This window comes from Camellia sinensis, unplaced genomic scaffold (assembly GCF_055761805.1).
Source record: "Camellia sinensis isolate YWXY unplaced genomic scaffold, ASM5576180v1 Unanchor2, whole genome shotgun sequence".
NCBI classification, from domain to species: domain Eukaryota; kingdom Viridiplantae; phylum Streptophyta; class Magnoliopsida; order Ericales; family Theaceae; genus Camellia; species Camellia sinensis.
In genome coordinates, this window is record NW_028129079.1 from 21,983,619 (window position 1) to 22,001,331 (window position 17,713).

At 32.8% G+C, this 17,713-nt stretch overlaps 1 protein-coding gene across 1 annotated transcript; it reads left to right on the top strand.

The window, feature by feature from the left end:
• Positions 1-14,715: 14,715 nt before the first annotated feature.
• Positions 14,716-15,492, top strand: LOC145815399 (uncharacterized). The gene has a single exon (XM_082912046.1). The coding sequence runs from the start codon at positions 14,716-14,718 to the stop codon at positions 15,490-15,492; it is 777 nt and encodes a 258-aa protein (XP_082768172.1).
• The last annotated feature ends 2,221 nt before the right edge of the window (positions 15,493-17,713 follow it).

Consider the following 17,713-nt stretch of genomic DNA (forward strand, 5'->3'; position numbering starts at 1 on the left):
GTAAGATATAGAGTAACGAGTGGACCCTATGAGTTATTGGAGGATTCGGTGTAGGAGTAAGAGGGCTTGCAAAATAAGGAGGTTTTGCCTAGTACGGTTGAATGTGTTAGATGGGATGGTTTCGAGAGTTGCGCGGTGTTGGCAAGACTATATGAGAATGTTCGAGGGAACGTGAGATTTGTATCTCGAGTTAGTGGGAATGGTACCTGTATGCTGGTTCGTGTGTTGGGCCTTGCTAGATAGTGAGTCCGTGGTGACCCCCTTGGTTGTATAGGGGTAGTGTTCATATTGTGATTGGTTATCCATTGTTGGGTGTGGGTTATGAGTGGATGCTGCCAGCATTCTTTGAATTAAGAGCAATTCGTGTTCTAAAGTAATGAGTATAGCGTGGGTCAAAGTAGTCCTTCGTATTCGGGATGTTGTGATTGAGGTTGACCATGTCGGTCTTCGGTCAAGGAAGTGAGCAGGCTTGCTAGATAACCATGGCGGGGGATGGTGATTCCCTTAGACGCGATGTTGAGGCGGTTAAATTTTAGGAAATCCGATGAGATTCCAAAATTTGTGGTTCGTGTAGAGAGCTCCGTGGTTGGGGTTAGTGGTCTGAGTAGCACATCAGTGTGTGGATTACTGAGTGTAGAGTTTATTGAGTTGACTAGCCAGCTTGTCAGTATCGGGTGTTGGGGTGGCATTGGTCACCTTGAGTTTAGTCTCGTTCGTTGTAGACTACGTATGTTGATTAAGGAAAACTGAAATTAATCGAACATGTTTTGTCGTTGAGTCTGACGGTTGGAATAATACATCTAATATATGTATTGATTGATCATTGTGAATGATTGGCTTTTTATATATTATGAATGTATGGTCTTTAGTTTGATGTTGATACAGCACTATAATGTGTATCATTTGTGTATTTCTGAGCCGTGTTTATGATTATAAAGTGGTTAAGTAAAGGGAGGTGGGATAAAATTGCAAAACCATGAATTTCTTATACCTTATGTGATGATAGTACAGTTGTTATTTCTATTAATTATCATTATAGAAATGTTGTGTTCCGTGTTGGTTGTGGCATCACTGTATGAGTGATAGTTGTGGATAGTGCTGTTTTGGAAAGAAATGGAAAACAAAATTTTCCTAGTGTTTGGGGTCATCTAAATGCGTTGTTGAAAAGTTGATTTAATTCAAGGATTTTCTTTTTAAGAATCCTAGATTACTCTTTTGGGCAAATAAACTGTGGATAACTCTGCGTTTTGGGTAACAGCGTATTTGTGAAAAATGTTTACAAAGCTTTTGAGTTTTCGTATGGACAATGCAAGATTTATCCTGGAACGTTAACGTTGAAAATTTAAACATCTTTGAGAAATGCCTCTTGAACAAGAAAATGTTTTCTTATTATCTACTTTAAGATTTGCTTTAGTCGTGTTGTTGAGTAGTGACTAAGCTTGGAGCACTAGTCGGTTTTTGGTGAATTGTTTCGGGGGAGGTTTGGTTTGTTGAGACTTGCACACCTAAGGTGGTGTTATTTAGAATGTGTTCCCTTGGTTGGTCTTTTCCTTGGTAGAGTGAGTCGGAGGTTTGTTGTGAAAGTAATTTCTTTCCTTGGGGTTCGGTTGTTGAATGCTCTATGATCATTTGGCCTTGTGTTTTGATGTATCTTTAATTTCGAGGACGAAATTCTTTAAGGGGGGAGGTTATAGCGATCCCGGTATTCCCTGTTGTTGTATAACTATAATCTGGACTCAGTTTCGTAGATTCGTTGTTGTCTTATCCTCATTTCTATCCCTTACTCTTTGTTTTAGAGTTTTGGGTTGTGTTGGGCAAGTTGGGAATTAGTTGGTTGTGTTTTAAAGCTTTGAAATTTTGCCCAGGTTTTGGTCTCTCCGCTCGAGCGGCGGTTTTGTGCTCGAGCGAGCTTTTGTTGCTGCCTTTATGCTCGAGCGGCAGTTTGGACGCTCGAGCGTGAATTTCCTTCTTTCAGCATTTTGGTCGTCTGCAGAAAATTCTGGGAGAGTGCACCCGGCGCTCGAGCGGATCTTTGGACGCTCGAGCGTGAACCTGTGTCTGTACGCTCGAGCGGGGTGTTGTACGCTCGAGCGGACCTGCTTTTATATCAGTTCGTGAAACCACCTTTTTGATCACTTTTTGATTTCCTTTCTCTCTCTTACTTTTTCAAAACCTCCATTGGAGAGCACCTCACTCTAAAACCGAACTTCTCTCTTAGGATTGATCTACCTAGAGTGTTTTCCTCACCTTGGGCCTTTGTAAGAAGTGTGTTGATCGTCAAGGGCTTTGTTGAGATCTGAGAAATTTGGGATTTGGAGCACTTCTGAGTTTTACTCATCTTCTCCCTTGGAGCTCTGAATTTGAGGTAGGGATATCCTACTCCTCTCCATGGATTTTGTCTTTAAATTTTGGTAATTTGAGATGTTGGGGTTGGTTTGGTAATTTTGTGAAAGTTTGGGCCATTTGTGTTATTTTACAAAAGTTGGGATTTTATTTGTAATAAACCTAGATGCATGTTTGGTATAGAGAAATGGAATAAATGTTGAATCATTGATGAAAATGGGACCTAAGGGTGGTAATGGTAATTATGGAAAATGACCTAATTACATTGTTTAATTAATTGAGATAATTAATTGTGGGAAATGAGGAAATGAAATGGAATTGTTGAGATTGGGAGTGCATGGGGTAAAAGGGTGTAGTTGAATTATTTATCACTCACCGAATTGAAATGTCGATTGAATATCCATTGTGCATTTATTTCCTGCTTAGAAATAATTGCTTTGGGCTACCGGTGGAGGGTAGTGTTGATCGTTGTAGACAATGCTTGATGATTAGGCAAACTAAAACTAATCAATTGGATGTGTCATAGAGCATGTCGGTTGATAGAATACATTAATTTTATGTATTGATTGATTGCATATGTGATTCTGTGTTTATATGCATTACTTGTGTATGGGAGGAGATAGGGGATGTACTCCACGGTTTAGGGGAAGATGGGGGATGTACCTCTAAACCGGTTAATGGTTTAGGGGAAGATGGGGGATGTACCTCTAAACCGGTTGTTGGAATGTTGATATAGCTCATATGCTTATCGGTTGAAGTGTTGATACAGCTCATATGCTTATCTATCGGAATGTTGATACAGCTCATATGCTTATCTGTTGTAGTAGTGATATAGCTCATATGCTTATCTATTGAAAAGTTTGTTTGATTTGATATAGCACTAAAATGTATATCATCATTGTTTGCGAAGTATGGGAGTAGTTTATGTGTTATTGATACAACAAAATAATGTGTATCCACCTTGGATTTCGAAAGTGTTCTAGTGATGAACTATAATCTCATCAAATGTTCTGGCCAGAGTACTGAGCCTTGTTTTCAAACTCAAAGTTGAACAAAAACGAAAAGTGAATTGTAACATAGACTTGGCTGTCATGGTAACGTAGGGAGATGTAAATGGAAGTGTCAGTGTTGACCGTCTATCAGTTGCTAATCTTTTAGTCATTGTTCATGGTTGGTTTAGTGTATTTCTACTGGGCTGTGGCTCACCCTATATGGGAATATCATTTTCAGGTACAGGTAGCATGCCACCTCCAAGGACGTAGCTTGGGAGGCCAGAGGCGGACTTTTTGTTGTTTTACTTTTGATGTATTACATGTAAATTCAAGCCAAGGGCTTAACGTGTTTGAGTTAGTACTCTTTTGATGTAACCAAGTGTTAACTTGGAAAGCTGTAAGCCCATAGGGCATTTGCTTTTGTTGTTAACAAGTAATATTTTTTTGTAATGAAACTCTGTTAAATGAAAGAATGTGGAGCTTTTGAATATCAATGCATGTCTTATTTAATGGGTTTAAGGCTATTATTTTGAGGGCGTTACATCGAGCGTGGAAACCCCCGCTCGAGCCTCACTCACAGACTCCCGCTCGAGCGCCAAAAACCCCGCTCGAGCGGCGGATACAACCATCCAGAAGTTTTGCAGAACAGGCCCCTGCTCGAGCGTCTCACACAAACTCCCGCTCGAGCGCCAAACCTCACGCTCAAGCGTCAAACACTACAGAGGAAATACTGGGAAGGTGATTTTCCCGCTCGAGCGCCGAAACCCCGCTCGAGCGGAAAGGTCAAAAACTGGGCAAAGATTCTAGGTTTTAAAACACAACCAACATAACCCAACAAGTCTAACACAACCCAAAACTCTAAGATAAAGAGTAAGGTACAGAAAAGAGAATGAGACAACAACAACAAATCTACGGAACCGAGTCCGGATTACGGTTCAATAACAACAGGGAATATCGGGATCGCTATATAAAGTACCCATTATTGATGATGAATTATTGATGATGTTTAGATTGTATTTTGAAGAAAAAAAATTATATGTAATGTAGTTAGATAGCATAAAAATATTTGTGTTTTTTAACTATGAATTGACTTAATTTGTGATCTTATTTTTAACTCATTGTGTTTTTTGGATGGAAAAAAAAAAGATTATATTCATTAGGTTCACATAAAGTACCCATTATTGATGATGATTAGATTGTATTTTGAAAAAAAAAATATTTGTAATTGATCTTTTTAACTCAGTGTTTTTTTGAAAAATAAATTATTGTGTTTTTTAATTATCAATTGACTTAACTTACTGTATTTTTTTTTAATTATTATTATGAGCAAAAATGTGATTGTATTTTTAACTACCAATTGACTTAATTTGTGATTGGGTTTTAATTCATTGTATTTTTAACAAACGATTGTAGTTAGTTAATGGTTTACATAAAGTATCCATTATTGATGATGATTAGATTGTATTTAGAAGCAAAATATTTGTAATTGATTTTTTTAACTCATTGTGTTGTTTTTTAAAAAAATTGTTGTGTTTTTTAACTATCAATTGACTTAATTTGTGATTTGATTTTTAACTCACTATGTTTTTTGAAAAGAAAAAAAAAAAAGGATTGTATTCGTTAGGTTCACATAAAGTACCCATTATTGATGATGATTAGATTGTATTTTGAAAAAAAATATATATTAATTGTGTTTTTTAACTATCAATTGATTTAATTTGTGATTTGATTTTTAACTCACTGTATTTTTTTGAAAAAAATGGATTGTATTCATTAGATTCACGAAAAGTCCCCATTATTGATGATGAATTATTGATGATGATTAGATTGTATTTAAAAATATATATATTCGTAATTGATCTTTTTAACTTACTGTATGTTTTGAAAAATAAATTATTGTGTTTTTTAATTATCAATTGACTTAATTTGTGACAATATCTGTGTTTTTTGGAACATAAATGGATTGTATTCATTACTGGTAATGATGATTAGATTGTATTTTATTTTAATTCATTGTATTTTTAACTACCGATTGTAGTTAGTTCAATGGTTCACATAAAGCATCCATTATTGATGATGATTAGATTATATTTTGAAGCAAAATATTTGTAATTGATTTTTTTAACTCATTGTGTGTTTTTTTTTTTTTTTTTAAATGTTGTGTTTTTTAACTATCAATTGACTTAATTTGTGATTTGATTTTTAACTCATTGTGATTTTTGGAAATATATATATTATATATATATATATATATATTGTATTCATTAGGTTCACATAAAATACCTATTATTGATAATGATTAGATGGTATTTTAAAGAAAAAAATTGTAATTGATTTTTTTCTCACTGTGTTTTTTGAAGAAAAAAAAATTAATTGTGTATTGTAACTATTAATTGACTTAATTTGTGATTTGATATTTAACTCACTGTGTGTTTTGAAAAAAAAAATGGATTGTATTGATTAGGTTCACAAAAATTCCCTATTATATATGATGATTAGATTGTATTTTGAAAAAAAACAATATTTGTAATTGATCTTTTTAACTTACTATATTTTTTGAAAAATAAATTATTGTGTTTTTTAATTATCAATTGATTTAATTTGTGACAATATCTGTGTTTTTTGAAACAGAAATGGATTGTATTCATTACTATTGATGATTAGATTATATTTTATCTTTAAAGAAAATTTTTGTAATTGTGTTTTTTTAACTCACTGTGTTTTTTGAAAATAAAAAAAAAATTATTGTACTTTTTAATTACGAATTGACTTCATTGCAGTGATTTTTTTAACTTCCAATTGATCACACAGTGAATTTTTTTAACTAATTGTGTTTTTTTTACACTCTATTTTGATCACGTGATGAGAAAAAAAAATTGTTTGCGTTGTGATAATCTCTGTGTTTTTACAAGATGGAACGTGATATAGTTACTGCTAAAATTAATCGACTATCTCGAAAAAGAAAATTACTCATTTCAAGCTAGACTGATCATGATGATCCCATATTCAAGGATAAATTGAAACAACTTCAAAAGAAGAATGTCAATTAAGAGTATATGTTCTACGTGGCAAACAATTACATTATAGAACGAATGTTCGAAATGTCACAATAAGCTCTGAAGTTTTATCATGTTCATATATATTAATTGAAACATTAGTTTTTATACTAAATATATATATATATATATATATATATATATATATATGTTGCTGCAATTTAAAATGCAGGAGTTGTCATGCCTTCCACATCAGAGGGTGTTCACTTCTACCAAAATGTTTCATGAGTCACCACATTGACAAACAATACTAATATTCTAAATGGTAAGAACCCCAAGTAATAATATTTTCTAATTATGATTCTTTTATATTATAACTTGCAAATACTAATATCTGCTACTTTCATGATGAATGCTAATAGTTATATTATTTATATTTTTCGTGAAAATTATATGATGCAATAGTCATGCCTCCCATAATTGAGGAAGAATGTAAGAAATATTATTTATATTAATTTTACAATTATAATTTATTTGACAATATTCTTATAACTTCAAAAAAGTATTCATACTAATTATTTTATTCATGTAAATCCAAATAAAGGAACTGTTATGTTCCCAATATCTGAGGGTGTTCAGATATATGAGGATGTTTCAGAAGCCACAAGGGTGGTGAATAATAATATTGTCCTTCAGCAAAGTAAACACTAACATATATATAGATTTTGTAATTACGATTTTTAAAATTATAATTCTTGATACTTGTATTATTTATTTTTTCATCTAATTAGATGACAGGATAGTCATGTCTCAAAATTTAGAGGGCATTCAGTTGCATAGGGATTTATTACATGAAACTGTAATAGCGAACAATAATATTGTCACAGAAGAAGAAAGTAATAATTATTATTTGTATTAATTTTAGAATTATGATTTATTTGACAATATTATCATAACTTCAAATAATAAATTATTTGATACTAAATATTTTATTCATGCAAATTCAAATAAAGGAATTGTTGTGTTCCTGATATCTGAGGGAGTTTACATACATGAAGATGTTTTGAAAGTTACAAGGATGGTGAATAATAATATTGTCCTACCAGAAGGTAAACCCTAATATATATATATAGATATTAATATTTTTAATTATAATTTTTTAAATTATAATTGCCAATAATTGATATTCACGAACCTTTCAATTAAATATTAATTTTTAAGTTAATCATTTCTCAATTAAATTTTAGATGACGAAATAGTCATGCCCCTTATATCTGAAGGCATTCAGTTGCATGGAGATGTCTCAGAAGTCACAATGACAACAAATATTAATATTCTTCCACAACAAGGTAAGAATAAACTATTATGTTATTCATGACTCATAATTTATACTTATTTCATTACTATTCTTATTGTATTATTTCACATAAGTTTATTTTGGGATATTTAATTATTTTTCAATGATTTTTTATGATGAAATAGTCATAAATCCCATAATCAAGGGCGCTCAATTGCATGGAGATGTGTCACAACCCGCAATGACAACAAATAATAACATTGTTCCACAAAAAGGTAAGAATTATTTTGTAATAATTTTGTTTAAAAAAATAATGCCAACTCTTGCAATTTAAATATACATTGTCTCAAAAGTATGTATATATATTTATGTTAGGTATGCTTTTCATAACTTTTCACAAAATTTTATAACTTAAACCCAAAATGTCATAATTTTCTCACTGCAAAAATCGTAAAAAAATTTCACTAAAAAATGTCATAACAAAATCTCAAAGTGTCATAATAAAAATCACAAAATATCATAACAATATTATTCCTAACTTTAGGGTGCACATCATAAATTCACTATTTATGACTTTACTACAAAATGCCATAACACACATCACAAACAATCATAACGTTCATCATAAAAATCATAACTTTTTTACAATGTGCATCATTTTAAAGGGTGCACATTGTAAATTTCTCCTACATGTAATACTAATTATTTAGTATATGGCACATGTAATTATGTTACATATGTTATATTTGTCAGATGTTACAATCATTGCACGTTACAGAAAACGACGCGTAATAAGTAGATGGAAATTCAGTAACAAAACATCCACATGTCCTCGATGTCAGGCCATCATGTGGTTAGATGAGAGAACAAAGGATAGTTCTACCAATTCCAAATTCAGATTATGTTGTCAAGTTGGGGAGATCCCTTTACCTTTATTACCACACGCTCCTGACTTCTTAGACGCACATTTGAGGAATGCAAGTTTTATGGAAAATATTAGAATGTATAATTCAATGTTGTCTTTCACATCAATGGGTGGAAAAGTAGTTCATTCAGTTTCAGATAGAAGAGGTCCATATGCATTTCGGATTAGTGGGGAAAATTATCATAGAATAGGGTCACTTTTACTAACTTCTGGTTAGAAACCTAAGTTTGCCCAACTGTATATATATGATAGAGAGCATGAATTGCAAAATCGTCTTGATGTGATGGGCCAAACCAGTACAAATATTTCAGGCATTAATTTGTTAATATTGGAAGGTTTACAAGAAATGTTAAATGCAGTTAATCCTTATGTGAAAATATTTCGAAGTACTAGAGATTTGTTGTGGGATCGTAATGTATTGAATCTACATGTGTGTATTTTAAACTCCAGAGATGAACGATAATATATCAGGCCAACTGCAAACGAAGTTATGACGATAATCATTGGTGATGATACTGGAACTGAAACACATCGTGACATCATTGTTTAGAAAAATGATGGTATATTAAGAAGAATCAATGAAATACATCCATCATATGTACTATTACAGTACTTATTACTGTTTCCATATGGTACAGATGGATAGAGATGTGGCATCTTTTTTAATACATTCTCAAGTAGATCTCGAAACAATGTGTCAATTAGAGAATTTTATGCATTTAGACTGCAACATAGAGAATTTGAAGGTAAAACATTTTTAAGAGGAGGGCGCTTATTTCAACAATTTTTCATTGGCTGTTATGCTGCTGTTGAGCAAACTAGATTGAATTACATCAAGACCCATCAAGCTGAGTTATGCACAGATCTATATCAAGGAATAGAAGATGCAGTAGTTGCTGGAGATGTAGATGCGTCAGTAGTAGGGAGAAGATTTGTGTTGCCTTCATCATTCTCTGGGGGGCCACGTAATATGATCCAACGTTATCAAGATGCTATGACAATTTGCAAAACTATTGGAGCTCCTAATTTGTTTATCACGTTCACATGCTATCCGATATGGCCAGAAATAAAAGTTGATCTTCCATGACTACCGAATCAATGTGCAGAAGATAGACCTGATATCGTTGCTAGAGTTTTTCGGATTAAGTTTAAACAACTACTAACTGACTTGAAGGAATATAAAATATTTGGAGAAGTACTTTAAGGTATTATTATTCTAACACCTATGCATCTATGAAATAACAAATACTCTTAAATGTCTAATGTATCAATAATTATTTTTATGAACAGTTATTTACGTCATTGAGTTTCAAAAACGGGGATTGCCTCATTCTTACATTACAATCACATTGGCATCGGAGAATAAACCAATCACACCTGAACAAATTGATGAGCTTATATATGCTGAATTGCCTGACAAAAATACAGACCCATTAGCATGTGAGACTGTTGTCAGATACATGATACATGGACCTTAGGGTGTTGCTAATCCCAATACTCCATGCATGGTAGATGGAAAGTGTACAAAACATTATCCAAAGAAATTTTGTAATGAAACAACAATTGATGATAATGGATTTGTATCATACAGATGCAAATGTAATGAGGGCAACACAATAAACATAAATGGATTTATAGTTGATAACAGATGGGTCATTCCATATAATCGTGATCTTTTAGTACGATATGATTTCCACATTAATATTGAATGATGTGCGCACCCGAAGTTGATGAAATATTTGTAACAAAGGGCCTGATCGTGCGACAACTGTGATTAAGGATAATGTTATTCATCCAAACAATAATGGGCAACGACATTACAAACAAGTTAATGAGATCGAACAGTATTTGGATGCTCGATATGTGTCTGCGATTGAAGTGTGTTGGAGGATATTTAAGTTTGAAATTCATAAACAAACTCCTTCTGTTGAGCGTTTACAATATCATCTTCCAGGTCAACAATTTGTTATATTTAATGACAATAATCATCCACACAAAGTTATTGACCAACAACGTGTTCATGACACAATGTTGACCAAATGGTTTGAAGCAAACAGAACCTATCAATCTGCAAAGGAGTTGACTTATGTTGAATTTCCAACAAAATGAGTATGGAAAAGAGATAAAAAAAAATGGGATATCCGAAAAAAAACATAAATATATTGGTAGATTACCATATGCACATCCAACATTGGGTGAGAGATATTATTTAAGAATGTTATTGAATAAGGTTCGTGGTATAGAAAGTTTTGAGCATATCAGAACTGTAAATGGGGTCGTGCATACAACATTTAAATCTGCATGTATCGCACTTGGTCTACTCGATGATGATAATGAATGGCACGAGGCATTGACAGAAGTATCAAATTAGGCATTAGCAACAAAACTTCGACATATGTATTGCACAATACTCATGTTTTCTGATATAACCAATCCAGTCGAATTATGAGAACGTTATTAGAAAAGTTTCGCCGATAATATATAATATAGAATCAAAAGAGATATGAGAGATAATGATCTACATCTTGACAATGAAGACTTAAAAAATTTAGGACTTCTCAAAATTGCGCATATATTAAATAGAAATGGAAGATCTCTTCAAGATTTCTCTCCAATGCCATTGCCATCTTCGCAAGGTGCTCAATTTGTGAAAAATAGGCTCATCAGAGAAGAGATGGAGTACAATAGTGTTTCGAAAAAAGAATTGTTCAATGAATTACATTACGGTTTAAATTGTAATAACCCGACCCTCGTACATGTTTTCTGATATATTTTCAGTCCCTTTATTCTGTGCATTTAAATGCTTATTGTGAAAGTTCATGAGAAATTAAGTTTAATTAAGTGAACCTTATAATTATAGATCCATATCTGTTTAATAAGAAAACATATCTGTCACAATTAAAATGTTTGGATCAGGAATTGAAAGCCTTAGGAGATCAATAATCCGAAATTAATCTTATATTTGAGATCAGCATAATTTTTAAGTCATAATAGGCATTTTTGTGAAAGTTTGATTTAGGATGATTGAATTGATTAAGTTTTGTCTTATTCAACTTTATAATATATATGGTTATCCTTTAACCCTTTGACTTGAGAGGGGGCCATTACTCTAAATATTTCCTGAGAGAGGAATGAGAGGAGAAGAGAGTTTTGAGAGGAAGAGGCTAAGTTCTTCAAGAAGAAAGATTGGGAAATAGAGAAGGATGGTAGGGTTAAAGCTTAAGGTATGCATTTTTTTGGCTTGAATTAAGTCCTCTCTTGAAGTTGAGTGAGATTTTCTTTGATAATCATGTGAGTTAAGGTGTGTATTGGTTAAATTACAAAGATATGTTATCATTGAATTGATTTGGGTTCATTCTATTCCTTATCTTTACATATTTGAACTCATTGAGGGATTTTGAGGATTCTATATTTGTTTGGGAACTATATGGTAGGGATTGAAAGTGTTTAATTTATATTTGTAAATTGCAAGGAATTGAGGAATCAATTCATATTAAGATTGTTGGATGTTTGAGGCACCTTTGTACATGCTTTTTAAATCATGTTTTATCAATTAGAGAACCTAGTTTGAGCCTTGGAAAAGTATATCAAAAAATTGGGTTTTGCTGAATTTCGAACTGCAATCTACCAGAATCGCTGCACGTGCGGGGATCCTTGCCGCAGGTGCGGGAGCTCACAGCCGCACTTGCGGCCCAAGCTAGAAAAAATGTTCGGCTCCGTTTCGCGTGCTCGACCCTCTGATACTTTTAAAATATTTTTCTGATGATCTTAGAATGGCTGTAAATTCATTCGAAATGTAATGAGTCATGAAATAATTTGACAAGGAAAAAGGGAAGTTAATTTGTGAACTTTGTATGTGTGTAGGACACGCTTCAGGGGGAAGTGGCGCTCCGCCACAACACTATGCGTAGCAGTACTGTAATCGTACGTTTACTTACCGATAACAATTCTTATTCTTAACGCTCTGTTTTTACATAAGCAATTACGTTAACATTTACGTTGTTTGAAGATCGGTGAGAACATTGAAAGATTATGTGTACCTCGGTATGACTCAGGAACTACTCTGCATTCTAGTTATGGTTCATGGTTATTATTAATGTGCTATAACCTGTAAATTACCTAAGACTCCGCACAAGAAGTATTAATACTATTCAATTAGTTAACAGGAAGAAATTATGACTATAAACTCCGTTTAATGGGGATATGATATTTGAACGTCCTATCAGGGACTCCTATAGCCTTATTTGGTTCGACGCATGTTTTATGACATAGACATTTGCTTAGAATGGATTAACGAAATGAAAATCAGATAGAACCATGGGTTGCCTTAGATGTCAAGAATTGAATATCAATGATATTGTTATATGATTCACTTTACGGTATGAATATGAGAGCATACTATTTTGCTACTAAGAGACCTGAAGTCGTTTAGCATCTACGACATGAATGTAAAGGTTTATCATCATTATGTAAACCACGTTAGAAAGTGTATTGCTCTGTCTCTGTTAAGCGTACTGTGATGACGATGATGACGATATAACAAGAAATACTCTATTTTCTGATATGTTATGTTTTGAACCAGTAAATGACTGTCCTTATATATCAAAGTATTCAGGACATCCTTAGCACAAGGCCCTTGCCCGGGGGTAATAATACCGTGATTCGAGTATGTATAAGTCCCCGGTACTGGAGGTCCATTTATGAAACTAAAAGGTATGCTCTATATTGATTTATTAGCGCTATTGAATGTACCATGTATAGTCAAACATGAATTCTGATTTCTGTTTATGATTGAAGCATAATTAAGAACATATATGACTTTGTTTCTGTTTATCCATTCTGTTTATGTTATGCTCTGACATGATATGAATTGTTCGGTCTTCAAGACCTGTTTCGGGTATGGAACAAAGTGCTGTACGGAACTAAGTGCTGCAATGCAAGTCACCTCTAGAATCCGTGTGAGCCACCTCTTGAGCCCATACATACATGAACTAGGCTTAAAGCCAATCTGGGCCCATGGTCATTCTGTATGATCTGTTAGGCCAGAGGCCAATCTGTATTTCCGGGATGGAACAAGTGTTGTACGAAACTAAATGCTGCAATGCGAGTCACCTCTAGAATCCGTGCGAGTCACCTCTTGAGTCCATACATGCATAAAAAGGGCTTTATGCCATTCTACTTAAGGGCTTTATGCCATCTTGCTTAAGGGCCTTATGCCATTCTATCCAAGGGCTTGAAGCCATTCTATTTAAAGTTTAAGCCTAAGACCATTCTGGAAATAATTACAAGATTAAGTTAACTATGTGTTCTCTACACTTATGTATGTACATTATAATTCAAGTTAATTATTAAATTGTTTACGTACTACTATTCACTGAGCTTGACTCACCTTGTGTTATGTTTGTTTCTGTAGGCACTCTACTTGGAGGTCAGTCTTAACCCATGGCATCCATTCCTCTTTTGTCAACCTCAGAGGGTCCAGGCACTATTATAAAGGCAGCTCATTTTATGAAGTTTTACTAAGCTTTTAGTGTACTTAATTCCTTTACCTCTCAATGTTTCGTTATACGCCTAAGCTTGAGGGCTGGGTCTATGTATATATGTACATAACTGAGTTCTTTGAGGCACGTCACTGTATGTTTATCTGCCTTATGTTCTGTTGTGATCCTGGTATGAAAGTGGTCGCTCAATGGATGTAGTTCTTTTATTTATTCTAATTTATATTGATTAATGCTTCCGTTCAAGCCCCATATATTTTATATATCAAGTTAAGTGTCCGGTTCAGAATAGGTCATGCCCAAACTTTGAGGGGCAAGTTTGGGGTGTGACATAAATAGTGATTAGTTGGAAGTTTATGACACTATAATGAATGCATACAATTGTAAACAAAGGAGTTTATTTTTCCTTTACGGAAGTGGGGGAACAGAAAAAACATATTTGTGGAAACATTGATAGCAAAGTTTAGGTCAGAAAAAAAAAATTGTCCTTTCAGTTACATCATTTGCCATTGCGGCTTTGCTATTACCAGGAGGTAGAACTGCGCATTCACGCTTTAAAATTCCAATTATTTTGGATGAATTCTCAAGTTGTAGTATTAATCAACAGACTGAATTGGCAAAATTAATTCAAGAGGCATCATTGATCATATGAGATAAAGCTCCAATGCACCATCGTTATGGATTTGAGGTAGTTGATCGTATTTTCAGAGATATACTAAAGAGTACAGAATTTTGTTCAAGTGATTGTGTATTTGGTGGAAAACTATTCATACTTGGTTCTGACTTCAGACAAATTTTACCTGTAATATCAAAAGGTAGGTGGGAAGCCACAATTGCAGTGTCATTGAAGGAATTGACTATTTGGAATCATTATCGTGTGTTACATTTGAGGACCAATATGCGTATTACGGCCCATGATACTTTTATTCAAATGCGTCAACAACTAAAGGATTTTGCTAACTGGATAATGATGATTGGTGATGGAAAAATACCTGGAATTTCTTTCACTGAAGGCGGGAAGACTAATTGGATTGAAATTCCAGAGCAGTTCTTGATTAGAAATGGATCACATGCTTTACATGATTTGATCTATACAATCTACCCAGAATTAAGTACTAGATACAGTGATAGTTCTTACTTGAAAGAACGTGGCATCTTAGCACCAAAAAATGCTGATGTTGATGAATTAAATGTCATAATGCAATCAATGCCGCTTGGAGAATCTCGAAAATACCTAAGTGCAGATACGATATGTCTAGCTGAGGGTGAGAACATTGACGAAGGCATGCATCCACCAGAGTTATTGCACTCATTAAATTTTTCAAGAATTCCAAGTCATTGCCTTGAATTCAAAAAGGGAGCGCCTATAATGCTACTGAGAAATCTCAATCAATCTCAAGGTCTATGTAATGGCACCCGTCTTATTGTTGAGAAAATATGAGATAAAGTGATTGAGGCACGAGTGATTACGGGTTCGAATATTAGGGAAGGAACCTTCATTCCACGTATCATTTTATCACCATCTATCACACATTCACCTGTCCCGATTAAAAGAAGACAATTTCCCATAAAATTAGCATTTGCAATGATCATAAACAAAAGTCAAGCTCATACTTTAAAAAAAGTTGGAGTATACCTTCCTAATCCAATATTCTCCCATGGTCAGTTATATGTTGCTTTATCGCGTGTTACCACACCATTAGACTTGAAGATATTGATTGTTAATAAGGTTAACCAATCGTCAAATTACACAAAAAATGTTGTATATCGTGATGTCCTTGATGGCATTTGAAGATTGATATAAAAGTCTTTTCAAAATTTCAATGACTATGTTTTTTTATTCTTTAATTATACAATACTTACTAATCTAAATTCTAAATCTTATCCAAAATATTACATTTAGTATACAAAAAATTGGATGATCTAATCTTCTTCTTTTTTTTTTTTTCATTTTCATTTAATAAAAATAATTTAAAAACTTACCCTTACAAAATATGTTTGTACAATATTTTTTGTATAATAATTCATTACTTATTTTTTCTGTTTTATCATAATGTAAACTTAACATTTTTTTATTTTTTTTATTAAAAATTCTTAATATTTTTATTTTCAAATTTCTTGAGATCTATAGACAGGTTGTATAAAAATTATAAATTCATATTTTGCTCATATGCATCTACATTGTTAATGGGTGATAGAATTATCAGATATCCCTACTTTGCTGATTTACATCCATATGCAAGTAATTGGAGCGTTAAAGCTTAGTTAGCCAGGTTGTTATTTGTGACTAATCTCTTGGGGGAAATATGACATTCAAAATGATTTTTGTTGATGGACAGGTATTCACAACTCTTATCATGAGATAATTGTTAAACATTTTGTTTTATATTATGTTAAAAATGTGTACTTATTACATTTTTTCAAAGGGTGATGCCATGGAAGGAACTGTGTGCTCTAAGGAATATGATTACTTCAAAGAACATTAATTAAAGGAAAAATACATTGTTTTAGAGGAGTTCATGTTACATTGACTGATAAGAAATTCAAGTTGGTGCCATATTATTATAAGATGTCTTTTGCTAATGATACAACAATAGTGCACATACTTGATCATGATAATAATATACCACTTCAATGGTATTTCATTAAGAAATTATCAGACATTGGCCAATTTCTTCATCAAGATGTTCAATTAATAGGTACGTTACTTTTACCAAATGATACTTATCTAGATCATATATTTACATAGTTTATTACCAATACAAAAATTTAAACTATCAAAACAATAAGCATGCCAATGCTAAAATATGCAGATGTGATTGGCTTGGTTGTTAGTGTAACTGAATGTCAATGTATTGCAAATCGTGATAATTACAAGAGAGAAATTCTACTACTTGATACAAGGTATGATACTATAACATATTTCTGTGTCTTTACCAAATTTAAAATACTCTATGAATTATATTATTTTTCCTAATCTCAACTTTTTTTTTAATTGTAAAAACAGTTTCACATTAGTAAGATTAACTCTATGGGATGTGTTTGCAACAACTGATGGCATGCAACTATATCATACTCTAGAGAATGATAATATTTTGTTTGCCACTAGATTAACAGTTAAAGATTATCATGGTAAGATTACTTCACTTTTATAATATCTACATGCATATACAAATATTGATATTAATAAATTATCTTTTCTCAACTTCTAGGTTCATGTCTCGCTACATTTTCATTCACTTTTATAATATCTACATGCATATACAAATATTGATATTAATAAATTATCTTTTCTCAACTTCTAGGTTCATGTCTCGCTACATGAAAATACAGCAAGTTATATATTAATCATTTATTCCGTTATACGAATCATTTTCGAGTGTCGTATGTTATGATTGTATAATATTAACTAATTATATATGACAATATAATTCTCACAATTATATATATATATATATATATATTGTAACACTCCACTACTTGTTGGCCCAAATAACTTTAGTAGTAAGGTAGTGGTACTTTATATGCCCAAGATCACCCATGCAAACTTCCGATGTGGGACAGGGTATTACAAACTCCCCCACTTATAAATCCTCGCGTCCTCACGAGAGTCTATAATCAATCAGAATACTACGACAAGCTCGTAGCCAGCCCAGAATAAG

Coding starts and splice junctions, on each gene's coding strand:
- LOC145815399 (XM_082912046.1), top strand. CDS start 14,716: ATGCACCATCGTTATGGATTTGAGGTAGTTGATCGTATTTTCAGAGAT.